We start from the raw sequence: 27335 nt of genomic DNA on the forward strand, positions 1-27335 counted from the left end.
CAAAGCAGGCACTGGGAGCACCCCAACACTGTCCGCCCCGGCCTAGAAACGCCTTGCGTGTGAGGCAAAGGCGTGGCCAAAGCCAGCGGCAAGCGTAAAGTAAGCGGCTCACCTGCGTCTCCGGGACTGTGAGCTCCTTAAGAGTGGGCTCAAGCACAAGCACCAGGTGTCCTTCGAAGCGGAGCAAGCTGCCGTGTGTGCACCAGAGAACGCCACATTGCCATGAGCCCCCTCTGCTCAGCACCTTTCAAAGCTGCGGCCCGTCGAGCTGCTGCGCGTCACCATAACCTCCACACAGTGTGATGGTGCCCCAGTCAAAAAAGAGCATTGGACATCCAACAGGAATCAAACGGTTCCAGCTGGGCACATTGACATGTTCTAATAGGACATAAATAAGATTTAGCGCAGCGAAAGACACGGACGGAGAAAAGGACGGGACGGGCGCTAACTCGCAACTGGTTTTTATTGAAAAGACGACATGCATATATACATTCGGCGTAATCACACACGTGGTCTAAAACCAGTTTTGAGTTAGCGCCCGTCCCGTCCTTTTCACCGTCCGTGTCTTTCGCTGCGCTAAATCTTATTTTTGTAATATGAACCAACTCGCCCAGCAACACGTCTTTCTAAATAGGACGTCCAGTGGACTGACTGGACACTGAATTGAACCATTTGACTTGAATACTATATCCCAACAGGACGTCCAATCGGCCCTATTGACTCAATTACGTCGTAATGGGATCTGAAGTGAGTCTAATTGGACTTAATGGCACCAATGCTCGGCTTTTCCGAATGAACGGCAGTAAGACCCCAAGTGGTCAGCTCAATGACCTACGTTTTGATTTCAGCTTCTTCGACGAACACGTAGTTGGCGAAGAGGCCCGGAGGCGTGAGACGGACGTTGTAAGGTGCGGCAAGGACTGGTGTGCCGTCATCTGACGGTCCTCCGAGAAGCAGCTTGTCAGCATCGCTTGGGGAGACCCGAACGTGCAGGTGTCCACGGCTGGGCTCCGCTTCTGACTTCCAAAGGAGACGCAGGGTGGCCCGAACAACCTTCATCGTTAAATGATTCTGTGAATGATGCGTTTGAACTCGGAGCGGAGGACGTGCACGAGACAGTTCTTTTGCCGTTGAAAACGCCGCAGCTTATTTGCATCGACACGTAGCCTGGCATCAACAGGCGATTTCTTCGGGATTCGTCCTAAGTGTCGCATTGTCATGACTCAGCGGTAGAGTAGCTTCACGTCTGCTGCTTTGATCCGTGGTTTGCGACTTCAAAAACAGGTACTTTCTTAACACAAATCAGAGTTCGAACAACGTCGCTCGTAAACAACTGTTGAAAGTGAGGAACATGGCGGGAAACAAGAGCAAACAGCTGACACTGAGTTGATGACGACATTGCTACGCTTTTTTTGTAGTGACATTATAAGTACTAAAAGCAAGTGAAAATGTTTTTTATTGCAAATAAAATTTATTTTATTGAACTGAGTAGTTTATAGACCAGAAAAAAATAGGTTGCGCTCAGCTGTCTAGCCATTTGTAGCCAGTAGCCTCTAGCCAGAAAATAAAAATACAAACGTAAACATTGCGTTAACTGGCGGCAGTACGACGAAAGCGGAGGACAGCTACCACGAACTATCGTTTCTGCATTCGGGCCGTTCCACCCTTCCCATGCTTGACATTAAATTATGCAGCGTGGCTTGATGCTGCGGTGTTTCCACCGATGTATTTATGGACTGAATCGCCACTAGCAACAGTTGTGTGAAGGCGCCGGGGCTCGTGTTCTTCAGCGAGGTACCAGTTCCGCTTCTCGATGGGACGAAGTCGATCTCGTTCGCCACCAAGAAGGGGTAAGCTCGCACACGAAGCTTCGCATGTCAGTAGTGTTTGTATTCATCTCAAGTCCAGGAATAGAGGAGAGTTTATGGGCTCAGAATCGACGGGGTCGTCGATTCGGAGAACATTGGGGTCATTTTTGTGGCTTTGCCGCTGCCGTGTATGGCTAGTGTCTAATACGCGTCGGTGAATTCCCCCATCCTTTACCTCGGCGAATTAATGTCACGCCCGCCTCACACGTCATGGTGGGAGCAGTCTTGATTTATGCCCAACCGGCCAAACCGCGGCCACTCACTGACTAGCCATGTTCGGTGTCAATGCCACTATTAATCACACATTATCAGACGTAAGTCTAGCGATGGTCGCGTGTGGGCGAAATCCCAGCTAAAGCAAGCAATATGCCCGGAAGAACCACCGACCAAACCAAGAAATAATATTTAATCATTAAAATGACTCTGCCTTGGCCGTTTGGGAAGAATCAAAATAGGCTGCTTCCACCGTGAGTTGTGAAGCGGGCGTCACACTGGGTTGTCGAGGTTAGGGGGGTTTGAATGCTTTTATTTCCAGCGAGTTCATACAGGTGCCCCATGGGAACAACTAGGCAATTTAAGTTTATAGCTACGCACTCGGGTTTGTCTGCAATCAGTGCCTTCTCCCGAACGGGACAAAGATACAATTTTTACACCTCATTTTATACCACACATTGTTTACCTGGCCCTGTACGGAGGGTTACCTTGCGTACGCTAACATAGGGAGCAAGCGAAATCCGTTTTCTTTGTTGTGGTATCTGCCAGACAAATCCATTGCTCTTTATTGTTATGGTCTCTTGAAGTCTTGCTCGGAAATGCACTCGTGAATGTTGTCGCGCTTTACGTGCACGTACAGCTTTGCCTGCAGCTATGACTGGACACGTTCAAAGCGCATACGATTTCTTTCGTCTCTCCACAAACTCTTCATAACCAAGAATACCGTCTCCACAAGAATGTTGCTGATGGGAACAGGAAAAACAAATTGTGCAATCTGGGAGTGTTCGATGCATCACAGGCTTGCAATGGCTTGCAAGCTAAAGTGGCCAAAGCCTTTCACAGCCATCGCAACATTGCTGCGTGCGTGCAGTTTGTGCTAACTTCGTGTTCCGTAGTGTGACGCGCTTTGTTGGGCGTGCGTTGAATCACATAAAAATTTCTAACTGGACGGTCTGGAACGAATGCAGGACATGTGGCTGTCCCGACTGGGATGATGTATAAAAAGTTGCGACAGTCCCACAAAATTCGAGACGGTTGGTGACCCTACCGGTACAGCAGTCGTCTCACTTGTCTTAAATCGTTTTACACCCCTGCCGCACGGCACAGTTGATGTCATTCCCATCGAATGCCATTCGCTCGACACAAGGCCTTTTCTTGACGCGGCCAAAATTAGTGTCATTTGCAAATGGGGGCAGTTGCGATGGGTAAAAACTTGCGTAGAGAAAATACTTTAGTGAGTGCTTCAATTTTTGCGAAAGCTTTGAAGCAGCAGCTCCGACCAGGGGCACTGGAGCACTGTGGCGTCACCCACTGCCGTCACACCAGCATGGAACATATAAAACACGGCCACTGGCACCCACCCACCGCACTGGCTGAAGCTGGCCTGGTAGCGAGACTAGCAGTTCTCTTTTTTACAACTCTGTTTGGCTTGTTCATATCAATAAATAAAGAACTGAAACAATTATACGCATCTAAAAATATTCTAATGCTTCTGACGCTTTAGTAATTTGTTTTGGGCGGGCATTCCCACCGAGCCTCTGGTGTCGAGATAACACATTAGCTGGCAGAACGCAGTCGAATGGGTTCGCAAACTCACCCGGTCCGTAATGTCGTTTTGATTGAATGTGATTGCATTTTCTTGTGTGGCAGCAAACAAATGTCATTTTGAACGAATGGCATTCAATGGGAACTACATTAAAAATGCCATGTGGCAGGGGTATTACTCTACAACCTGGCCCTTTACATTGACCATCTGATTTGTATTTTAAGCATTCTTTTACTTTGACCACCTGATTGTACTTCTACTCTGCACGAGTTCACAAGTAGTTATTGTTTTGGAGCTCGTTGCCTTTTTATGTCCTTACGCATGTAACCACTAACAATCATCATCATCATCATCCCTGTTGCTTTGCACAGAGCGGGCCCGGTCCAGGTCGCGTGAGCGGGATGTCGTCCCTCGAGACGTGCCACGGGACCGGGATCTCGACCGGGAGCGCAACCGGCTTCCCAGAGGTGGGTCGCATGCTTACCCAGCATTCCCTGCTGTTGCACAGGGTTTGTGGCCCCTGTCACAAAACTATCGCCTTTTGCAAGCTTTGTCACGGGGACACATGAGGGGCCTTCACAGAGGTCCACATGCCTACACGGGCAGGTTGTCACGCCATTATTGTGGACACCCTAAAGGAATCTCCAAACTTATCCCCTTTCTTCCTTGCAACCATGCACTCCAGGCAATAAAACAGGTGCTTCGAAAGGGGCCAGAATGTGTTTCGTTTGGTTGTGAAATGATGTCCCAAGTCTTGGGTTTTGGCGCAGACGTAAGTTTACCACAAATGCAACATTAGGGAGAACGGTTTGAACACAGATCTTCAAAGGTGTCTGCAATAGTGCTGCCAGATTCCCCTTCGAAGTACCCTTCTTGAAGTGAATTCCTGTGGAATGCGTATGTGTTGCTCGATAAGGTGTACTTAGCCTTGCATAACTAACTGCTGGCAATTGCTGCCCCTACTAAACCCAATTATCATGTCGAACACACGGAGAGTCCCCACGCATCACTTATACCTGTGCTACATGAGTGTTTGAAAGGACATTTCAGTCGAATGGCCTTTGGAATTTCAAATGCCATTCGAACTGGAAGGAGTTTCCCTGGTCTACATTACAATTCTCAAAGGCAGTTGAAAGTATCCGCGTTCACCCGCCGTGCTTGCGTCGCCGCTGCTGCCCTGTTTTGTTCTTGGCAAAAATTTCAGCTTAGAGTTAGAATGTAGAAAAAAAAAACAGTTATCAGTGATCGAATTGATAGCAGTCTACAAGTGCGCACAAAATAGCCAGTACTTTTTTTGTTCTTGTTTTTGGCATCACCTCTGTTAATGAGTATCAACTTACTCTGTAATCATAGACTGATAGAGAACAAGAAAAAGTGAAAAACTGAATATTTTGCAGTTTACACCAAGTTTCACTCATAAATAATAGTTTTTGTAATTGTGGCATGCAGAGACTGCGCCAGTGAGTGTGACCGTTTGCGTTTCAAAGGACTGTTCAAATCTCGAAGGTTCTCAGTGGTGCTCCTTTGACTCAAATAGCATTTCAACCAAAGGCCTTTGAAAAACGTCGTGTAGCAGCTCGAAGGTGTCATTTGAGCCAAGTGATATTCGTCTCAAAGGCCTTTGAAACACTCGTGTAGCGCGGGTATTAGTCCTGTAGACCGCAACAATCCTAGGAGGAGATGAGAATTCTTACTTTGCACAATCCAGTGGTCCTTGGGAAAAACAATCTCCTCCAGAGTAGCATGTGGCACACCTAGCTTCCGGAGATCATGAAAGAGCACACTCCCAAGTACTCTTTTTTTTTTTTTGTTAGACCTGAGGTGTTTCATTTCGAGGATGTCAGCTGCTTCGTAGGAGTGTGAACTTAGTACGTTCAGATTGCGCTCAGGTTATGTATTGCATTCTCTTGTGAGTGCGTACATTGCAGGGTAAGCGGTTGAGGACAGAATAGAAAGGGATCACGGATAGAGCATATTTCGAAGTCGATCCACCATTAGTAGTTGGGACCTGCAAGGCATGCCCAGCTCATGGCCTATCGCATGCGATACGTTTGAGAATTTCTTGCTCGAAATGCAGCAGTTTTCAGCCCAGATTCATGAAGTTTCTTGCGCCTCGGGTGTTGTAAGAACAGTTTGATCGGTTGGTCGGCCTATAATTTGCGAGAAACGAACTGTGCACTCCTGCCAGTATATTACAAGCTTCTCTTACTATGTCCTGTATATGAGCAGCTTTTTCCATTTTTGTTAATGTCACATGCGTGGAGAAATGCTTAAAAAGGTTGGAATACGCACCAGAAGAGTCGGAATTCATATGGGAATAGCAGGGCCGTACTGAACACTTGGAAAAAGCTGGAACATGTTAAACGCACTTTTGCGTATTTCTTGGTGCTGCCGATTACATTGCAGAAACGAGGTGTTCTGGCAACACATTTTGAAATGCATAAACGGCCGCATGAAAATATTCACACATGCGCTGGCCACAAACCCGGTCGGTGCATTTATTTCTGGGATATGCACCCAGTGCAAATTTTATTGCATGTGCTCTTGTTTCTGTTTTTTTTTTCAGTTAAAACATGGGTTTTTGATAACCTTTTATACGTGTCTACATCTTGATCTTTAATTGGTGACTGTTCCATCATTTCATCGGCTCTCATTTCTATAACGTGGGCTTTTGTCGACAGCAGAGTAGGTGCAAAGGCAAGAAATTAAAAAAATTTTAGCGAATGTGCTGTAATAAATTGTCGTAGCATAGGCATTGTTTAAATGCAGTGGCGGATCGAGGGCACCTTTTCTGAATAATAGTGTACGTAATTAGATAAAGTATTGAGCCAAAGTAATTCCCATGCATATTAACCTTGCATTATATATGTGTAACCGTCAGCGTAAAAAAGTCAGAGCAATGTTTCTCCAGTGCAGATGTTTACGTACTGATGTGCAATGTTGAGGCAAAACAATCATTGCACTGTTAGGAAACAGTTGGAAAGCACGAGTGAAAGGTAATGGAACCTATCAGTAATTGACGGCTGTGTCAACACAACAGTGCATCACCATCACTGCAAACAACTGTGCTGTAAAGGCAGCTCGTGGTCTACCTTGTTTGGACATAAAAGAGGTGAAAAGCGTCATTCTCACTCACAAACTCATGTGAATAAGAAAGGGAGAACATTGAAGCAAACAGTTATCACACATTTCTAAGTGTATATGTAAAATAGATGGAAACTTAAAAGATATAGCGACTGCGTGTCCGTAACGGGGACCTTGTCGTGATATTTCCAGTGGAGAACTTTTTTGAAGCGAGCCGTGCAGTGTCTGCTTCAGCACTGGATTTCTCGTTCAGGATGCTTATCCCCGTTTGCTCTCCGCGCTTTGAGCCCTGCATGGGCATCTCTCCACAGGCTTCCTTCACAGCGTCGCTGCTGAGCACGAGGTCGCGGGTTCGATTCCCGGCCGCGGCAGCCGCTTTTCTGATGGAGGCGAAAAGCAAAAACGCCCATGTATACGAGATTTCGGCGCACGTTAAGATCCCCAGGTGGTCAAAATTAATCCGGAGCCCTCCACTACGGCGCGCCTCATCGCCTGCGTTGCGTCGGCGCGTTAAACCCCACAATCAATCAATCAATCAATCAATCCTTCACAGCATGTCTGATTCAAGCAAGGTGCTTTAGAATTTCCCAACGAGGTCTGGTGGCGGTGTTGTCACTTGCCTTTAGTGAACATTGGATGATTCTGCAGATTCCCAAAGGGACAGCCAACCTAGGTTTTTGGCGTATGTGCCCTTGATACCAAATGACAGGGCATCACTTAAAGCACCTCGATCGGAAACGGTTTTCCTGGTGGGGGCCCCAAATGTTTGAAAGCGGAATTTTCCCATATACCAGCCTTGTAGCTATGCTGCCAAGGATAATGCTGTGGCAGCCGTGACAGTGAGCCGCGTGGCAGCGTAGTGTAACTGTACGCGAGACGGAAGGCGCTGTTTAGAAACTTGTCCCGAGATAAAGCAGTGGTAGAGTGCAGCGTTTGCTGTTCCTTTATGCGTTTTCTCATGCACGCATTGAAACCGATGGAGCTGCTTTTGTACGAGTGGCAGTGTCCCGCGTAGCCACTAACACTGCCACCTTTCAGATTTTGGAGAGTTTATTGGTGCCAAATTAAAATGGTTTTACCAATTTATTTGGAAATTCCTAGTGGTCACCCCGCTATACAAAATGCCGACTTTCATGAGCTCCAGGGCACGTGGTCCAAAAAAAGGGGTTCTCTCTCCCTTTGAGTGGGGAATATCTGGCGTTAAAAAACAGTTATTTCTCCAGCTTTGCAGGATGAGCTGAGCAGTTTTTTGGCTTGGGATACTCTTCCAACCACAATTCAAAACAACGCCCAAACATCGTGACTGCCTCCCTTAGTGTTTTTTACAGTGGACAAACTGATGACTTTGTGTGTGCATGTGTGTGAAAGAGGGACAGGCAGAGAGATAGAGCAAATGAGTGAGTCAGCCAGAGCTTGAAATGGGGCTAGTTGGTTTTTTACACGGAAAATAGTGCGCTTCATTTGTGTGTAATTCGTCGTCCTTGTCTCGCCTAGCGCCAGCAATGTTCTGAGTGAGTGAGCGTGCGTGCGCAAAATCAGGAATGCTAAGATGCCCTGTTGCGTTGTCGCTGTGAGTGCAAATGGCCTCTAGCGACAGCTAAATCTTTTTGAAAGCATAACTTGGAGGTATCTCGGCGTATTAAATCTCAAATTTAACTTTAGAGAGCTAATGAGCTCGTGTATGGAACTTCTTCTCGCTGCCTCCTCTGCATCCTTTTTCTTGGCCCACCTGTTTGCTGCCCACCCAGTTTTTGATCTCTTCTTTCCCTACAGGCCGCTGCAAAGCTGCCACTATTCTCACAGTGCCATTTCCCTTTCCAGACAAGTTCCTCAATGTGGATAAGATTTCTTGCATGAAGGTCAGGTTTTGTGCGTTTGTACCGCCGCGGTGGCTCAGTGGCTAAGGCGTTGCGCTGCTGAGCACGAGGTCGCGGGTTCGATTCCCGGCCGCGGCGGCCGCTTTTCTGATGGAGGCGAAAAGCAAAAACGCCCCTGTGTACGAGATTCGGCGCACGATAAAGATCCCCAGGTGGTCAAAATTACTCCGGAGCCCTCCACTACGGCGCGCCTCATCGCCTGCGTTGCGTCGGCACGTTAAACCCCACAATCAATCAATCAATCAATTTTGTGCATTTGATTAGTTTCAGGGACATCCAGCTGATTCCTGTGGGGTGCTTGTCTCCTAGCTCATGTGAAAAGCAATGATTTATATTGTGTGGTAACCACGAGGAATTTGTGAATAAATTGGAGTCGATTTAAATTTGGCACTGAACCTTGTGAAATCTGAAAAGTGGCGCCATGTAGTGTCCCAGCATGACACTACCGTACATATATAAACAGCTGCGTTGCTTTCAATGCACGATTAAAAAAGACACATAAAGGAATAGGAAAGGCCGCACTTTATCATTCTTTTAGCCGGGCACAAGTTTTTGAACACCGCTTGTCATCTCGCGTGCAGTTCTTAAAAGTGTACTGCCATGCGGATCACTGTCACGGTTGCCTTCTTGGTAGCATGCCTATAAGGCGGATTGATATGAAAATGCCGCTTTCAAGCATTCGAGGGCCCTATCGGGAAAACCGTTTTGGTTCAAGCCGTTTCAAGTAATGCCCTTTCATTTGGGATGGAAAACGAACCTTGACAAAAATCGCTTGGCTGACCCTTTGACGCAAAAGTCATGGCACCACTTGCTGGGCTGTTTTGTTTTAAGTGCACGGCACTTTAGGGGCTAGCCTTGTCGTCGTAGCTAGCTGTAATGCTGCATGTCAAGCGACTGCCGCAATCAGGCGGTGCCACGAGATAATGGACCCAAGTAGAGCCCGGTGTTTCGTCATAGGGCGTCGCAGAGGCTTCGAAACTAAGGGGTTTAAATAGTCGTAACTGTTGAAAACTCGTGAACCACTGGCACTTGTCATACGTCTCCCCATTGTTTAGCACAAACAGAACTGCAGGAACATTTCAAGCAAAATATACGTAATTAACCGGCAGTACCCGTGTTCATTTAGTTCGGAACACTCATTAAGGTTGGGTTCTTGTGATTGTACGCAAAAAAAATGACAACGCAGCATTGGCACGCGTGGGGGGAAGAGCAAGCGTAAAAAGAACAGAACTCCTGCTGGTGCAGTTTCAGGCAGGGGGCGCGCGAGCACTGCGAAGGCGGGAAATTTGAATTGCATTGGGTGGTAGCAGTGAGCGGTTAACGGGGCTACAGCCCATTATGGCGAATCACTGCTCTGCACTTCCGACAGCTTTTAGGTTAAGTGAAATGGCTTTAATTTTTTGAGTGACGTGTGCCCTTCGTCTGCCTGGGCACCGTTTACTGCGTCAGCCATTTTCTGTGCGTGTGCCCCTCAAGAACTGTGCCCCTCAAGGGCAGAAGTTCTTAGTGCAAGAGTGGCTTTCTGTTAGTATGCACTCATAAAGTCCGAAACCAGTCCACGCACAGAAGAATGACGATGTCGCAAAAACGTACCCAGGCAGACAGAAGGTTCAGTTTTTAGGCAACCTGGTGAACTGTGGCAGGCCCTGAAACTGAATGAAACATTAAATGTGCTCTGCAACCAACAACGATTTAGCAAACCTGGAAACAGAAGAAAAGTGTGAACGTGCGTGGGTAGCCTTGCAGCGTCTGGCGTGAGGCAGCCTTGAATAACAACACCCTCTGTGCCCTTGTCTCCCTCAGAGCGCCACAGGAGCCGGTCTCGCTCTCTGTCTCCCAGACTTCGCAACCGGTCACCTCCAAGGCGCCGACCAAGGAGCCGGTACGTGCCTCTTCTCTCTCGGTCCCCCTTTGGCACCAGTTTCGCTGGCCCTGTCTAAGGAATACGTGGTGTCTTTCAGGCTCGCAGTCTTGAAAGGAATGCACGTATTTCACACAAAAGAACGCCACTACTACGCCAGATTTGTGTTTGTTAAAACGTTTAGTTGAGCGTGCAAGTAATATAGCGCCGCTTACCTGTATTGTGGGGTGCAGCCAGTGTGGAGAAGGACGGTCTCCCCCTTTGTGGTGCTTTCTCGCACGCCTGTTCCCTTTTGCGCCTTCGGGGACGGCCTCTTGTAGCAGCTGAGGACACACTGCCAGCCACTGCAGATGCGCGAGTGGTGGCGTGAGAAGAGCCGCTGTCGTCCGCACATTAGAGTCGCCCGCCATGTCTTCCCTGTGGCTGGCTGAGTTGTTGCATGGCTGAGCAAGAGGCCGTGTGCTCCATTCCCAGCAGTGGCAGCTGTTAGGCAGACGCTTGAACGCGCATTACCACCTCCAAGTGGTCCAGGCTAACCCTGACGCTGATGGCGTGAGTCGTACAGCCCCAGTGCAGCGTCTGTCGCATTTTGAACGTGTTTCAAGCAACCAGTAGCTGATTGATATGCACACTGCCATCAAGTGCCTGATCGTTGATTGAGTCGTGTTGCAGGTTTCCAATTGCAAGTGGGAGTGTTTAGGGAGTCCCTGAATAAGCTCCTGTCATCTGATTCGGATGACGTTACCTTTTAGACGTGTAAAAAATCAAATAAGGCGCTCCGTGTTTTGCCTTTCTTTCCACTTATTGCCAGTTTTTGACATTTTAAATCTTGGGACCCATCTAAAGCTGCCCTGAATAAAAAAAAACTTAGCCTGTACGTGAATCTTCTGGTAGAGTTGCCTGACATCAATTATGGAACACCCTTTTATGTAACACTGGCTTATAGTACAACCCCTTGTGGGGCATTGCGTGAGCTACTGTTCCATAAATAATGTTTAGTGGAACACCCATATAAGCAGGAGGTGTTCTATAAATAAACAGAAGTGACGCTGCTATAAGATTCGTAGTGTGGAGGCTAAGCTAGAACGTGTTAGTGCGACAGGTGCACCGACTTGCAGCACTGGAAATAACATCATCTGCAAGCAGGCCTTGGTCTCTGAAATGAGGTGCAAGCAAACTCAGTGAGAAAAATGACAGAAAAAAAAAAGGGGCAAGACGCATTCGATAAGTCCCAAACTTTGAATTCTAGAACCACTGCTTCAGTAGTTTACCCCTTCTCTGGGATTACTGATTAACACACCTTGGTAAACCTGGCAGTTGTTTGGGTTCAGGAAGGCCTAGTTGCCTACCTACTTTCCCTTCCATTCATTACCATTATAGAGCCTTCACCATTCTTATGTTCTTTTTTTTTTTTTTTTTTTTTTTTTTCACCATTGCACACTCAAAATGTTCTCTAGCCTGAAAAGTGTCAAAACTGTCATATTCCGTACAGTTGAAGAGCCGTGACTGCAGTAGGTGGTTTCGCATTCCATCTCTCGCCGTTGCCTCCTGCCAGGGTGGGCTTACTTAAAGCTCTGCCCACCCATGCGTCTTAAAAGTGTCCGAAGATTGTGTGTAAATGTCCAGGAATGAGACTGCCGACCCGATGGAAGTCGCGAAAACACACTCTGAGCAAAATTAGATTTAATGTGTGAAACATAATACTTTTTCTTGACAGCTTGAAATGAGGCTACTGCTCCAGCACTCAGTGCCGCATGCATTGGAAGCTTTCTGACCTTAATTAACTGTTTCTGGCATTGTGTTTCAGTTGCAGGAGCCTTTTTTTTTTCTCCAGCAGGTTGGCAAAAAATTCATGCAGCCAAGAAGAGATTCTGTCACATTAGTAGCGTTGCTTTAAAAAAGCCTTACGTAAGGACTGTGCTCTCATTCTGGCCTCTTACATGACAAGGTTTACTGGAAACTTGAAAGCAGTTGGGTTCTTTAATTTTTTGTGTTATGTGCACATTGGGCTGAAATTCAGCATTTTATTTTAGAAGGATAGCACATTTTTCGTTAGTTTTAACTTAGGTGAGTGTGTGTGAAAGAAGGACAGAGCATAATTCCTTCTATAGTTAGAATAGTTACTGGTGTGTGCTGTCTGTGGCCATTGAGTGGTCATAAACAGTGCCATGAGGTTTTCATGAATGAGAAAAATATCATAGGTTTTATTACTGAAACTACTGAGAGCTGATGAGAACCGAAATGAAGGGTTAGCCAACAGGGCCTTGGAAATGTGGGTTGCGTGATTGCGTCGTTGTGTGACGGCAACATTGCCTTCTGGTTTCAGGAATGATTTTCAGCCTTGGGATAGCCCGCCTAGCCATGTGCCGAGTTGTCTAAGCTGGCTGACCATGGAGAGTATGTTTGACACGTACGTAAAGAGTTAAAAAAGAACAAGGGGAAACGAATGCAGGTGCCGATTGGAAGAAATTCATTCGGCATCTGCTCGTTCCTATTCACTGGATTACTTTTATTTCAAAGCTGCGTGGTTCTGATTGTTTTTACGATGAAATATGCAAGGCAGGCATTGGTTTGACAGTGTCCCCTTGTTGTTGTGCCTTCCATATTTTAACTACTGCTGTTTTTAGGCAGAATTGAGGTGTGAGTCTTGCCTAGCAGAGACCAAGTGGTTTGCATCGAAGCCTTGCTGTTCATGTGATTACAATTACCCAGTCTTCACGACACTTATTGCAACCACAGACACTAAAACAGACTGCATTCCTTTTTGCTACGTGTCAAGTTGCTGTTTCAGGGCTTATTTCCAGGGGACGTTCTTCTGGTAGGCATATCACTGGGGGAATTGTGGGGTACAGTCATTGGAACAATCCCATCTGCAACAGATTTACTTGCAGCTACTTCGACAATGCTACCTTTTCAGCATAGCACCCAGAATGTGGTTGTTGGATGCTCTGACAGATTGAGTTGGTGCCCTGTGTTATGTAGCCCGCTTTAACTGTGCTTGGTGCTGAAATGGGAATTCTCTTGTCCTTTTTGTTGTTCCTGTCCTGCCGTAGGTCGCCCAGAAGACGCTCTCGCTCTCCAAGGCGGAGGTCTAGGAGCAGGTGAGTCGCCATTCTCTGGGGGGAGGGGGGGGGGAAATTGGAGAGCTGAACAATATCGGGAGAATGTCAAAATTTTTGCATTTTCGGCCTTAGTCAGGGAAAGGGAAAATGTTGCTTGAAGTGAGCAGAGAGCGTTTGATTACCCCACGGAGCAGACACAGGACGGGAGGGGAAATTTCGCTTCCTGCAGAGGCCAGACGACATCGCAAGGGTTCAGCCAGTGGCATCTTTTGCACAAGAATGCATTAAACGTGAGACACATGGACAACTGGTGCATGCGATGGGCATGCGACTGATCGTTACGACGGTCGCCACGACTAGTCGTATGCGTGAATTTGAGACACATGGTCCAATGCACGCGTGCAATGCGTCGTCGCCGCTGCTCCACCCGCAGCAAAGATGTCGTGTGCCCATCTATTAGGTGTCTTCGATTTTACTGCACTCGCTGCACTCATTCAGGTAGTGCAGCACTCGTCTCTTCGATTTTCGAGTGCAGCGCGCGGCGCCTGCACTTTTCTCTTCGATTTACCGACGGTGCAGAGAGTGCAGGATGAGTTCACGCTTTCCCTGCACCTCCCAGGGAGGAGGTGCAGAAGCAGACGACAAAAGTGCAGGACCGGTTCTGCAGTGGCGGCGCCTGCGCTGAACTGGCTGAACTCATCCTGAACTCATGCAGAAAGTGCAGGCCAAATCGAAGAGACCGCCAGGTGCCACTCCGCCAGGTGCCACTGTCATATCCTTCAACATTGCAGCTGCGAAGCCTTGTAAACGTTCCCATTAGTTTTCGTGGTGTAAATTATATGGTCACTGGACGGCGTATGCATGAATGGGTGTTTTGCCTCCTCTATAAATTCTTGCTCCATGGCTTGCACGTGTGCGAGAGGCCTGAGCGACGAGACTGTGCTATCTGCTCAGCTGGCATTTTATGGCCCATGCACCTCCATAAAACGGTGACTCCCCCCTCATCTTCCTTCTTGCGCTAACAAGGACCACTTTGATGCCAGGTCATCAGCCTCTGCCTCCCAACACTAAGACGTACCGCATATCCCCAATATAGATGCCTTTCAGGCAGAGTTCTCGCATGTTTCTGGGGTGTGCCTTGGCTACGAAAAGTGAGGCATTGGCCCTTGTTTTTTTTTTTTTTTTTTCCGCCACATAATTGTCGTAGTGCCTGGCTGCTGGTGTCAACCTTGTGCTGTATGTGCTAGATTGTGTCAGTAAAATGTCATGGCATATTTCTGCATAGGACTCATACAAGCTAGCTACGTGAATTGTATAAAGTGATACCTTTTGCCGCATTTTTCAGATCAGAAATTGCAGGTGCGTCTATCGTGCGTAAAAGAAAACTGAGGACCCTTCACCTGTGGCAAATTGCGGACGATATGCAAAGTGACAGCTTGAAGCTGCTTAGTAGTCACAAGGGGCCCATATCACCTCACTCCACATTCCTTTGAACCCGTATCGGGAAACTTTAAACCTAACTCTCGCTGTTTATTAAAGGGACCCTGCAACACTTACCATCGACCACTCGGAATGTATTTTGGGGTAAAGTCCATTGTCCCAGCAATCTCCTCCCACAGGAACTATGGAAATCCGTTCACTATCACCGAAACTACGCGCGATGAAAAATCGCGCATAAATGTTCCCTCTCAACTCGACCGCGGACAACGTGACGAAAGCTGCGCGCGCTCTCCCGGAGAGAGGGGCGCCGCACGGTGTTCTTTTCGGCGGCCTTCGATATGTCACAGGCCGGGGAGTTTCGTCCTTTCCCCCGCAACGTGGACGGGTCTATTTCCAGTCTGGTGCCACAAAAAAGCAGGCATGGTGACCTGCTCGCAAGCAAGCGCTCAGGCTGGTAGGGCGTTTTTGGAGCAATAAACGTTTGTTGTCGAGTGGGCTCGTTGAAAGTGGCATATTTAGTTCGTCACTCAAACTCCGCGCGCACTCAAAACAAGAGCAACACCAAAAGCATGCGGACAGGTTCAGACATTGAAGAGGTTGATACACAGCGCCGACGATGGCGGACTGTCACAGGAAATGCCAGAATTTAGCTGCGAAGTTGACCAGCGACAGCCAATAGGACAGCCAGGATAGCCATGGCCCGATTGACGTCGCAGAGGCCGTGCCAGGGGTGCATAATGAGGAGAATTGAAGAGAGCGCGGTTGGTTTTTCTGCATCTTTCACGGCGATTTGCGCGCTTACCGCTTCACGCGCACGTGTAATATTTGGCTCGGATGTTTCTGGCAGTGTAATCTAAACGTCGCCCAGGTTTACTTGCACTGCACGAAGAGTGTTGCAGGGTCACTTTAACTTCCTCTGGATGTCTTGTTTGGAGTAAAGTTCTCCGCGGTACGGAATGAAACTTTGCTTTATTTGTTGTATCTCTCCTCTACTTGCATGGCTCACCCGTGCAGCACAGTGCAATGCACATTGGACTTGGGAGAAACATAGTCTACAGCATATGCTGATCTGCTCTTCTAGGTCTTGTGCGTAGTGAGACGATCGCGACCGCAAGAACATTCCATGAAAACTGTCCGCATTTCACCATTGCAAGAGTTTGCTGTGGCGCAGTGGTGTCTCCTTATGGCGTAGTAATACAAAACTGCCAGGCATTTTGACAGAGCCAAACACAGAATATTATGCGAAAGAAAGCAGCGTGCATTCTTGCTGATACAGTGCTGCCCACTTCACCTCTGCAGCTCTCTCCCTGCCTGTGTTGGCGAGCTTGCAGGGATCCGCTTCTGTAGGCACTGCAGTGGTGATCGCCATTCTGCCTTTCTGTTTATATTACACCTGTGCATGTGGGCATTGTTGTGCACAAGGTGAGATGGTGGCATCTGTAGCAGCGCGCGCTGTGCAGACGTTGCATTCAACGCTTTTTGAGTATCCAGAATTGCAGTTTGTGAGGCATCGGCTTCTCAAGTGACTGGACCAAAGTTCAACACTGGCCCCCAAAAGTTTTTTTTCTTTTCACTACTGGCTCAGAAGAGGCTACACACAGGCAGAGGCGAGATCCAGTGTTCTTAGGCTAGTAGTAGAGCTTTCTTACTAAAACCTGCTGTGCATTGAAATGGCCTCTTTACTGGGGATCCCTCTAGTGGGAGGTGGAGTGGCTCAGTCGAAGAGCTTCATTTCGTTTTAGTGCAACTAGGAAAGAATGGATGGGCAGTGCGTGTGTCAGCTACCGTTGCCCCCTTCCTGTGCTTGGTGGTGGGGGAATTCGAGGGGAGGGGGAAAGGGAGCGGACGTCTGTGTGGCCTTTCACCCCTGTGGTTCTCTTTTGCCGGCTTCCATCAGCTCCGTCGAGAAGAGGACGGGGTGATCCCAGCCGGCACGTCTGATGCTTCGCGTGCAAGCAAAGCCAGTCGAAAAAGGGCCACTGCAAACGCCTGCCGCAGTCGGACAATGGTTGGTCTTTGCTGTACCCAGGCGGCACTCTTGCGAGCGTTTAAGATATCTGAAACATAATGCCGTAGACTTAGTGCATACTGTGGCGGTCGTGCTACATTCGTTTATTGTAACTGAGTGTTTGTTTTAACTGTGGCCATTATAAATTTGGGCTCGGCTGTACTGATGTTCACAATATAGGGAAGGTAGGAACCCAGCCGTGCCTTAAGGAGAGCTTCGTTGTACAGGAGCAAGAGCATTCATTGTAACAGGGTTCGATTTCATCAGTCCTTGCTGTCATTGTTTGTGCGCACTCGGGTGCTTGTTGCTGGAGGCCTTGTTGAGGGTCTTCTTTCTTATCAGCATTTCAAAGGTCCACAGGGTTCGCACAGGTCCTTGAAAACCTTGAAAACCCTTGAATTTAGAAGTGTCAATTTCAAGGCCTGGAAAGTCCTGGAATTTTTAAAGGGTCCTTGAAAACCCTTGATTTTTCTGGAGAGAACCAATGGCCCTGTCTTTTCTCAAGAATTTGAAGTGTTTGTCGTGGATTTTAGGTGTTAAAAATGTACAGAAACATTGTAACAATCAAGTTTCAGTGCATTGCGTGAAATTAAGAGTTTGGTGGATTGTCATTATTACGAGGCAACATTGAGAGCAGCACTCCTCAATAGAATCCATGTCACGATACAATCCAGTGAAAGCTGGCTTCTCTTCTTTATCTTGCATTGCCCATCTAGTCTGTGGACGGCCGCTCATTGCCTGTTTGCTGTGCCTCATACGCTCCATCTGCATTTGCTCTTACGTGCAAATGGTGGACGTGTACATAGTTTGTCCTACCTTGCAGCAACACTTGCTGATTTAATTTCAGCAGATACTCTTGCTGACAAAGCAGAAGATGCAGGCAACATTAATGGAGTTTTGAAATCGACCAGCCTCAGCAAAACACTAAGAAAAAAAGGAAGACCTCTAAATACCAACTGTGAAATAAAAAATAAAGCTGGAGGAGCATTCACGAACTTGTTAGCGCCTATCTAAATGTGTACTAATGTGCTTAGGTATTGGGCAATAAGAAAATTTTGCATTGAATTGAAAAAAGTTATAAATAATCCAAGATAAAACATTAGATGGGGGCCTTGAAAATGTGTTTTCTGTTCCTTGAAAGTCCTTGAAAACCCTTGAATTTTTGCTTTTGAAGCCCGTACGAACCCTGAAAGGAGCATTTCAAAGGGCATGCCTTTGTTTCCAGACTGCTGGACGAGATTCTTGTTTTGTTTCGACACAGCTCTGTCTAGCTTTCTAGGCGGAACTCCTTTCCACAAGGGAGCATTCTGTCACCAGGTCTATTCACGTGGTTGGCTGTGGTGGCGTTATTCACTGACGTGAGCTGGTTAATCCTGTGCGCGCAGGGAACGCAAGGACAAAGTGGAGACCCCCGCAGCCCTGCCCAAATTCCTGTTGGAGCGGCCGCCCATCACTGGTACGTGGCTTGGCTCTCTTCCTCCGCTTCGTGGCCCCTTTAATAAGCGGCCAGCGGTGATGGTGACAGCCCCGGTGCGATCCCTCCCTCCCTCCCTGTGTGCAGCCAAGGACCTGGAAGGCAAGACGGAAGAGGAGAAGGAGATGATGAAGCTCATGGGCTTCGGCAGCTTCGACTCGTCCAAGGTGGGTGCTGCCCTGTGGGTGCATCCATTCATGCGTGGTGATGCTTAGTGAGTGGGGAGGGAACGCCATGGGTGGGTTCCCTTACAAAGATGTTACTGAGGAGTGGCAAGAAGCAGGTCTCATTCGTCAATGCACGAGTGAGTATTCCTTAGCCAAGCAGTAGGTCAACATTCAAAGTGCGTGCAGTGCGCTCCACTTCTCGCCCGTGCCACGTTAGCCTCGCTTCACCTTTTGTCTTTCTCCTCTTTTTTGTGTGGACAGCAGATACCCCGCTGACCACGACTTGCTCACTACTTCACTTCTGTAAATCTTCAAAAAGCACCCCCTCACACATGGTACCGAGGGGACAAAACTGAGCGTACCTAAAGATTTACTTTTAAAATAACAAGACTTTCCAAATAGTAATTACTTTTCACATTCAAGAACATTAAATTGGCTAATGCTTCCTTATGTTCCGCAGTTTTTCTGTCACGACATATGACAGCAGCTGCAGCTGTAAAGTTTCTTAATAAGTATACTAGAGAGGAAACCACCTGGGAACCCATGCCGCCGTGGGGGGTTATGGGAAGACCACAGCTTGTGGCTTGGGCTTGGCATGACAACCGGATTCTTAAGTGGTCTTCGGGATTTGCTTTCTTCACTATGGATTGACACATCTATGAGCTACGAGATAGCCAGAATTTTCCCTGTTTTGTGGTAGCCGTGTTCAGCGAAAAGGCAGGCAGTGCGGAATCATACCTGATGTTGGTAACGCCAGAGTCGAAGGAACGTGTGACTGAGCGGGTGATATGCGGCCACAAAAGTTGTAGTTGACGCAAAAAAAAAAAGAAACCAAACGTACTTCAACGAATACAAGACCCGGCAGATATGGGCACCTACGCCCGTCCTATCTTGTCTTCATCCACAACTGTTTAACGCCATGTTTTCTTTTTTCTTCAAGTACGAACCAAATCGCTCATCAGCAAGCTCTGTTAAACTTTAACTGACGGTCGGTGCACCGGGTCACCACAAAGGCGACGTTTTCTTAGGCACGCCCGAAAACATTTCTGAGCTCTTCAAACAGCTCATTATTTGAAATAGGGGTAAAATTAATAAAATCACATTCTCTAATGAGCTTCCTTCGAAATATTAACATTGTTAACAACTACCACCTTGGCCTGCAAAATAGTAGGCACAACCGTTCCAACAAAAATACGCTTTGCATCCTTTCTCCTGCAGTTTAAAACAGCTTGCTTATTTTCCATTTAAATGACAACACACCATTCTTGGCGTTCTGTGGCACTGTTCGAATATACGGCCAGTAAAACGATTTAATCCAAGCCAATGACGAAACTAAGGCGAGAACACGGTGTAATGGCAGCCCATGACAACACAGATAATGAGTTGCATAGACGGCAGCGCCAGATTCCTCTAGTGTGTAAGGTAAGAAACTGTATGGCTACGGGTGCTGCTCGAGTGCTACTCTAACTTCCTGTCTGTCGACAAATGACAGGGTAGTGAGCCTGCCCCCTGCTTGCCCCCAGTCCGGGGGGTCGGCTGCGGACTGGGTTTTGATACGTGGGGCGCTTGGGGAGTTTCACAACTGCTGTACATTGGGCGACTATGGATTCAGCTAAGTCTATGCATTTTGCGCCCATTTTCTAAAGTACGAGAAAAACTGGGAGTGGGAACATTTCAGCAATGTTCCTTGTAAGGGCCATTCTGAGGACATGCAGTGCATACTGTCATGGGTGAGCTCTTCAGGCTTCGAAGGAAGGAAGGAACAATCTTTAGCAAGGCCTTATCCCCTGCTGCGGTCTTAGATTCTGCCAAGATTTTATAAGGGGTTGTGGCAGGGACTTGTTGTGACGTCACTCACAACAAACTTGTAAAAGTGAGGGCAACGGCGTAACCTTGAAGCACACCTGAATATCAAATTCCGGAAAGAGTCACGGTGAATTGAATAAAATGTTTTTGAGTTCAAATACCTTTGCCCTAGTCTGTAACAGAGCTTCTAAAACATTGCTACGAACAAGACGTATCCTGGGCGTATCCTAGGTGTCCATGTACTGATTTGAGAAAGCAATGCAAGAAATGAAAGATGAATGTTCTAGCCATAATGGCGAGGCAGTAGAAGGAAAGTGTGGCACACGCTGCCACAAAGGACATATAACTTGTGAATGGAGCGAACAGTCCTGACTAGCGGCCCGTGGGCGTCAGTCTTGCGTTCCAAATCAAAGCATGAAGCTAAGTTCAGTGCAGCGTTGCAATTGAGGTTTCAATCAAACATCACTTGTGGGCTGAAAGAGAGGCAAGAATGGGGTGGATATCCTGGGGGGAAAAAGTATCCTTAATAAACTGTCACAGCAAAAAAAAAAAAAAGAGGGGGGGAGGGGGGCGGCAAGGCCCAAACCACCAACCTCTGTCACAGGCATCGAAGTGCAGGAGGTGTTGGCATTACCTCTCGGCCAATTCTGCACATGGCCATGCTGCGAGAATTTAGTCTATCCAGCTAGGTTGCCAACAGATATTGTCAGGTCTGTGCAGTTTTAGTCGCATTTTTGGAGTTCTGAGAGTAATAACACTCGTTCCTCACACAGCGTTCTTGCAGGCGGCCCCATGCCTATACTGCAAGCAATGCAGGCAGAGCTTTCTTATTTGACCCATAAAAGGCACACACACCACCGATCTCCCTGACGCAAGACAAGGTAGCCACAAATAGAATTTATTGCACCACTATTGAACAGAAATTGCTTAGTTGAATCTGTCTCAGCGCAGCCGGTTGACGCTAGAGAAAGAAGTGATTAGCTGGCTGCATTCGTTTTTGCCTTCCACTCGGATATCAGCCGAGAGTAGACATCGGCACATCGCACGTGAACACACGAGTGTACACGTATTTTGCAACAAAACTGACGCAACGAATTGCTCATATATATGGCCGGTTAAAATGGAAGGAAGCAGCTGAACCAAATCCAGCGGAATAGGGACCGGGCGGCCGTTGTAAGGCACCATCGTCGCTCCAGCGAACAGCTGCTGAGCACGAGGTCGCGGGTTCGATTCCCGGCCGCGGCGGCCGCTTTTCTGATGGAGGCGAAAAGCAAAAACGCCCGTGTGTACGAGATTTCGGCGCACGTTAAAGATCCCCAGGTGGTCAAAATTAATCCGGAGCCCTCCACTACGGCGCGCCTCATCGCCTGCGTTGCGTCGGCGCGTTAAACCCCACAATCAATCAATCAATCCAGCGAACAGCGCCGCCCGTGGCGAAGCACTCGTCAATGGAATGCCGATGGCGGTCAGAGCAGCGTTGCTGTACATGGCTCTTTCTCGTTCTGCTGCGGTGCGGCTTGCAAAGCGTAGATAACCACAAGGACTTTTTCCAGATCAGTAAATCTCGAGCGTGGAGGCGAGGCATGCCATGTGTGTGATTTACGCCCATACTCAATAATCATGAATAGCAGACGACGCTCAATGCGCCAATCTGGAAGTCAAGCTGGAAGTGCAAGTCCATTCCTTTGTGAAATTTTTTCATGCCTGCATGCATACAGTTTGGCGTATCGAGGAATATATTGCAGCTAAATGCTCCTACAAAGCCCGTGTGCGCAGCCGATCCAGGAATGCTGCGGCACTGGCCTTTGACAATTGATGACGAAACGGCGTCCTGAACAAGCAAAAGAAAAAAAAAGGGGGGGGGGGGTGCTTTTTAAGAGTTGCCTCAAAACAGAAATTGTGATTGGCGGCGGTTCTGTAACTTCATTAAAGGAGGCATGAAGACAAAATACAAGTTTGGTTTATTAGAAAAGCTGCTTTGTCCTGAATAAAATGATACCGATTTCATCGCAAACTTCCAAAAAATATTGGAGATATTAAAGAAAACGTGTGGAGCGGTGGTAACTCGCTAGCTTGTTTCCACCAACTTTTCTATGACGTCACAGAATCTTGTTTGGGCGATTGACGGCGGCCAAACTAATCAATCGTCAGGACACATGACAGGACGATTGTAGTGGGGCCGCTATTTCCATTTGATCGAATCACTCAAATGCTAACGTGCACATAACCCACTGAAAATTATGTTTTTAGTGCTGGCCCATATGACGTCACTCGCGCCGATAACACGTCACTGTGGCGCGAAATTTGAAAGTTCTTAAGTATTTCTTGCGTTTTTATCGGTTAAAAAACGTCTTTCGTGGCCAGAATGAAGCTGAGTGAGGTAGTGAAGCCGAACTCTTTAAAGTTAACCAAAGTTGTATTTTCTCTTCATGGACCCTTTAACTACGGTAGAAACATGTTTAATTTCACAGAAATGTGCCTAATACAGTAATGGGGAATCGTTTAGAATAAATACCGCATGATAGTAGAACGTTATTGCTTGTCGTGGAAAAGCATTGATTTTCAATGGTTGCTGGCTAGTTGGTTAGGGGTTTTAAAAAAACCAATTCCTGCGTGGCTGAAGGACGATCGAGAGACAGGAGCGGGCCGAAAACCTGTACTCAGTTTCACAACTGAATGCTGCGGTCGGTTTACAAGCTGCCTCCTACGCTTGGAAAATCATGCTAACAACGATGCTGGTTTATCGCAAAGCTTTCGTGTGTGTCTTTCTTTTGTTGCCTTCTGTATTGAAACTTTTGACTAGTATAGCTTTGAATTTGACCACCACGCAGTTTGGTCTTTCGATCGCAGCATCTTTGGCTTTAACCATTTCCCATTAGACTTCGCACGAAGAAAGCTTTGCGTTCAACCGTCGTCGTTAAACAGAGGGCTGAATGATTTTGCTGTTTGATTTTGCACTTCCATGCACCCCTCTCCAAATCCTGACTGCTTCCAGCGTTTCAGAAATGATTCTGTGCTGGAGGACTCTGGCTGATGCACCCTCATTTGAGGCAACTAGTCGCGCGTTTTTGGTTTCTTCACAAGGCATTACACAATTTTTTAGGTAAAGAATACTTGCGCATTAAAAAGCACAGGCTGACGTTAGCACTGCCACATTTTCCAACTATCGGTGCCAGCCTTCATTTCACACAGGTGGTGAAATGGGAAGGGGAGGGGAATGGTTTTTAACTTGGGCTGTTGGGTGGTTGAATAACTTGGCTCCTGATGAAATGACCGCTACAAACGTGGGAGTTCCGCTTCGGCTCTCAGGCTCAAATGCTGTCACAGTGTCGCTCACCAAAACTGAAGGCAAGAAGCTCACGGTTACAGAAAGAAAGTGTAAACTGCTCCGGTGTTCTTACGGCCACACGGTAATCAATCTTGTATGTAAGAGCCTTTCTCTTCAAAGCACACGTATCGAGGTATCCCATCGTTAAGGCTGGCGTGGAAACAGTAATCACTGAAACCAGTGAAGATAATTTAAAGTGGTAGAAATGAATATGAATGCTAATAGTTTTATTTCTACTCAGATCGCGCGGAGTCAGGCTCAGAGCGCTGTAAGAAGCGGTCGTGCGGATGTCGCCCATTTCCAAACTTTGAAGTGTCAAATAAGGTTACGTAGCCGTTAGTGCATTGAACAAGAAATAAATACCAATAAGAGTAGTTTTATTCGTACTCGGAATGGGATGAGCAAGCGTAGATTGCTGCAAAAAGCGCTCATGCATACTAGGCCGTACACAACTTTAGAAGCGTGCGACAAATTTACGTAGCCATTATTGCATCTAAGAACCCAACACATCTGTCTAGACTTTGTTTTACTGCACATATCCGCTCACAACACCACCAAAACTTTCAAAAAACAACGGGAGGCTGCGTAATCCAATGCACCGGCTCATTCCACTAATGAAAGGAGCGCCGAGTGGTGGCGCCACCCATCCAGATGCCCGGTCCCTATAGGAACGATGGAGTGGTGGAAGTGGAACTGGGTGGCAGCTCTCTTTAAAGGCTGGCACTATGTAAATAGGCGGCGCTGGAAGCAGTGAAAGGGCTGTAGGAGAAACGTAGGTTCCTCCTTAACATGCCATGAATGGAGGAAGCACACTTGATTTGCTGTAGTCCTCACTCCAGTCGTCAGAAAGAGACTGGGCACGTGCTAGTGTCTGGTGCAACCTTAGTGCAAGCCGTGCTTATAGCTCAATTCCTCACTCATGCTACTATACCGCCAGAAAGCCCATTTCTGGATTACACATTTTGTGCAAGTAGCATTTCGCCTCAACACCTGCTGCCTATCCTTGTTTCGTGCAAGGCTGGCACGTGTCAGGCTTTGTTGCGCAGGTTGCGTGCATGCGGTAAAGCCAAACCAAGGGGGACATGCAGTGGGGGGATGCTTAAATGTTTGCATCTTTAATGAAATGTCTTATAGCAGAGAACAACAAATTTCTAATCCTTCGGGTGCTACTTGTGCCCTGCAGTTTGATTTGAATAGCAAAGCATATTCGCGAGGTATTCAAAGTTTCCAGTATTAAGATGCACTCACGCACACCTCCAGTAGTTTTTGAGAGTGCAGGCTGGGAAATTTTTTTCTCCAACGCTCGCGCAAATCTGTCTCAAAATGGTATTGTGTTCATTTGTTTCCACTCGCAGGGCAAGCACATAGCAGGCAACAATGTTGGTGCTGTGCACGTTATCCACAAGCGCAAGTATCGGTGAGTGCAATGCCTGTTTCTTACCGCAAAAGAATCCACATTTGGGCAAGTTTTTACTCATGTAAGGTATGTTGCCAGCTTTTCCAAAACTTTCTAAAATTTCGACTGGTAAATTTTTTTTCTCTTATGAACCTTACAAAGGATCGTCTTTTATGATATTCAAGAGCTAAAAATATGGAAAATAATAATATTCATGCTTTTTATTACCTAAAAATCCCTTAAACTTGGCAGTTATGGGAACATTCATAATTGTTGAATAGATTGCAGGAATTGCAAAAATGTTGCCACAGATTTACCAAATGAACCCTTCTGTGCAACTGACTAGGGTCTTCACTATCCGATATCTAAGAATCAAGCTATAGTGAAAATAGCAAGAAAAAAATGCAGAAAAAAAATTAAGTCATTTTCGTCGTTATTCCTTCAAATAAATCATGATTTCATCAAAACTTACCATCTGTTTTTAAAAATCCTAGTTTATGGTATAGTATAGTAACAAGTATACATACCTGCGAAGTTTCATTGAAAAATAATTATTCATTTCGAAGTTCCAACTGTTCGCACAAAAAGAAAGCGCAAGAAATCAAGTTTTGCGAAATACAAGAATTAACTTTTTGTGGTTCGTGTGCAAGCCCAATAATCTTGCCCTGTAAAGTTAAAATTCACCAGGTTCATTGCTATGGCCCTCCTTAGGTGCCACAAGCTTTTTGTTGTCCTTTGTTTCTGCCCGTATTTCCTTCCGGAGTTGTTTTGTCTCACCCATTGATTGGCACTTGCCCTTCTTCACGCGGTACTGGTCTCAGGTACAACGTGGTACATGAGTGTGGTGGCCAGGTTCGATGCCTGCTGCCCTCAAAGTATCTGCTGTACTTCTGTTGCTATTGGGAAAGCGTCCCAGAGCATAATATATACAAAAAAGTAGGATGGGCAGGTTCATGTGGGTGTCTTGGGCGACCCGGTCCAGTTGTGCAAAAACAGATGATAGGGTCCGCATGCCTATAACCACATTACCTTGCAGTGAAGGTTCTCGCAGCGGCACTTCACAATTGTTTTCCTAGCTCCCAAGCTTTGAAGCACTCTCCGATGCCTTCGCGTCCACGTGGTCTTTGTTTGGAGCATTCACTCTGTACCAATTGTCACGAAACTTTCGCTTCTGTCGCCTGTTTAGCCAGACTTCACTATACCTTTTTAGTAAGATGTCCAGCCTATGTTAATGTTAATACTATGTTAATACTGTTAATACTGTTTCTACTGGGAATAATACCCATCACAATGACTAGCTCAATAGCATTTGCAGCCGGAGCATAAAGCTAGTGCAAAATAAACAACAGAGATGCTTGTGGGGTCATGCATACCCCTTGCGAAACTTTAGAGCAATATTTAGAAAAAAGAAGCCTTAAAACTTGCCTTTGAATAATCTTTTACGTATCAGACTAAAATATATCAGAAAATTTTCAATATCCGCTGCTCATATTCCAGTTTCTGTTAACGCAGGTTTTTTTTGGTAAGATTACATGTCATCACCCAACTACAAAGGGGATACCACTAGCCATCATCATCATCATCACAACATACGTTACCATCTTGAAGGGCAGCGTAGTAGGCGAATATATGAGAAAAAAAGGACAGCGGAAGAAGGAGGCTGGCCTTTAAGATGTTAAATCCTTGTTTTGTGTACCTTGCTCGACTAGAACACAGTCAACCTAGGCTGAAGCATGTCTAACACTGTGTGTGTGCATGCGTTCTTTCTCTTTGCAGCCAGTACATGAATCGGAAGGGAGGCTTCAATCGTCCTCTGGACTACGTCGCATAGCGTGCCGGTATGATGCTTTCCCCTGGGGTGTCTGCTGGAATAAACACTTGTCCGGGTCCACTTCTGTGTCCGTTGCTTTTCCTGTATGGGGGAATGGTGGCGTCAGCTGCCCGCATTTAGTAAGCCTTCACAAATGCATCAGTAAGGTGAGTTGTGCATGCAGACAATTTCGTTGGCCACGAGGTTGTTAAAAAATATATGAACTTGGGGACCTTGCACGCTAGGCTTGCAGCTGCATTCAAATGGGCCATTGCAAGGTTGTTGTTTTTATCTATGTGTTTGTCGAAATGTGTTAAAGGAAGAAATAGGCAGGACAGACGGCCGTAACTGCATTACAAAAGGGTGTCGATTGAAATTAATTTAATTTCTTCTCT

General features: G+C 46.9%; 1 protein-coding gene across 2 annotated transcripts; it reads left to right on the top strand.

Annotated features, from left to right (window-relative positions):
- Positions 1 to 1573: 1573 nt before the first annotated feature.
- Positions 1574 to 27021, top strand: LOC144164312 (uncharacterized). 2 transcript variants are annotated; one of them, XM_077694810.1, is made up of 9 exons: positions 1574 to 1850; positions 3999 to 4094; positions 10392 to 10470; positions 12776 to 12859; positions 13503 to 13550; positions 18345 to 18415; positions 18521 to 18600; positions 25090 to 25151; positions 26907 to 27021. In XM_077694810.1, exons 1-9 carry the CDS (start codon positions 1814 to 1816, stop codon positions 26959 to 26961), a joined length of 612 nt encoding a protein of 203 aa, XP_077550936.1. In that variant the 5' UTR covers positions 1574 to 1813; the 3' UTR covers positions 26962 to 27021. The 2 variants fall into 2 exon arrangements, with proteins under 2 accessions (XP_077550936.1, XP_077550937.1); XM_077694811.1 differs by lacking the exon at positions 12776 to 12859.
- The last annotated feature ends 314 nt before the right edge of the window (positions 27022 to 27335 follow it).

Source organism: Haemaphysalis longicornis, unplaced genomic scaffold (genome assembly GCF_048455015.1).
Source record: "Haemaphysalis longicornis isolate Haplotype H1 unplaced genomic scaffold, Haemaphysalis longicornis Haplotype H1 scaffold_13, whole genome shotgun sequence".
NCBI classification, from domain to species: Eukaryota; Metazoa; Arthropoda; class Arachnida; order Ixodida; family Ixodidae; genus Haemaphysalis; species Haemaphysalis longicornis.

Coding starts and splice junctions, on each gene's coding strand:
- LOC144164312 (XM_077694810.1), top strand. CDS start 1,814: ATGGGACGAAGTCGATCTCGTTCGCCACCAAGAAGGG. Junction 12,860..13,502: donor ATGGAGAGTATGTTTGACAC/GTACGTAAAGAG, acceptor GTCCTGCCGTAG/GTCGCCCAGAAGACGCTCTC. Junction 13,551..18,344: donor AGGCGGAGGTCTAGGAGCAG/GTGAGTCGCCAT, acceptor CTGTGCGCGCAG/GGAACGCAAGGACAAAGTGG.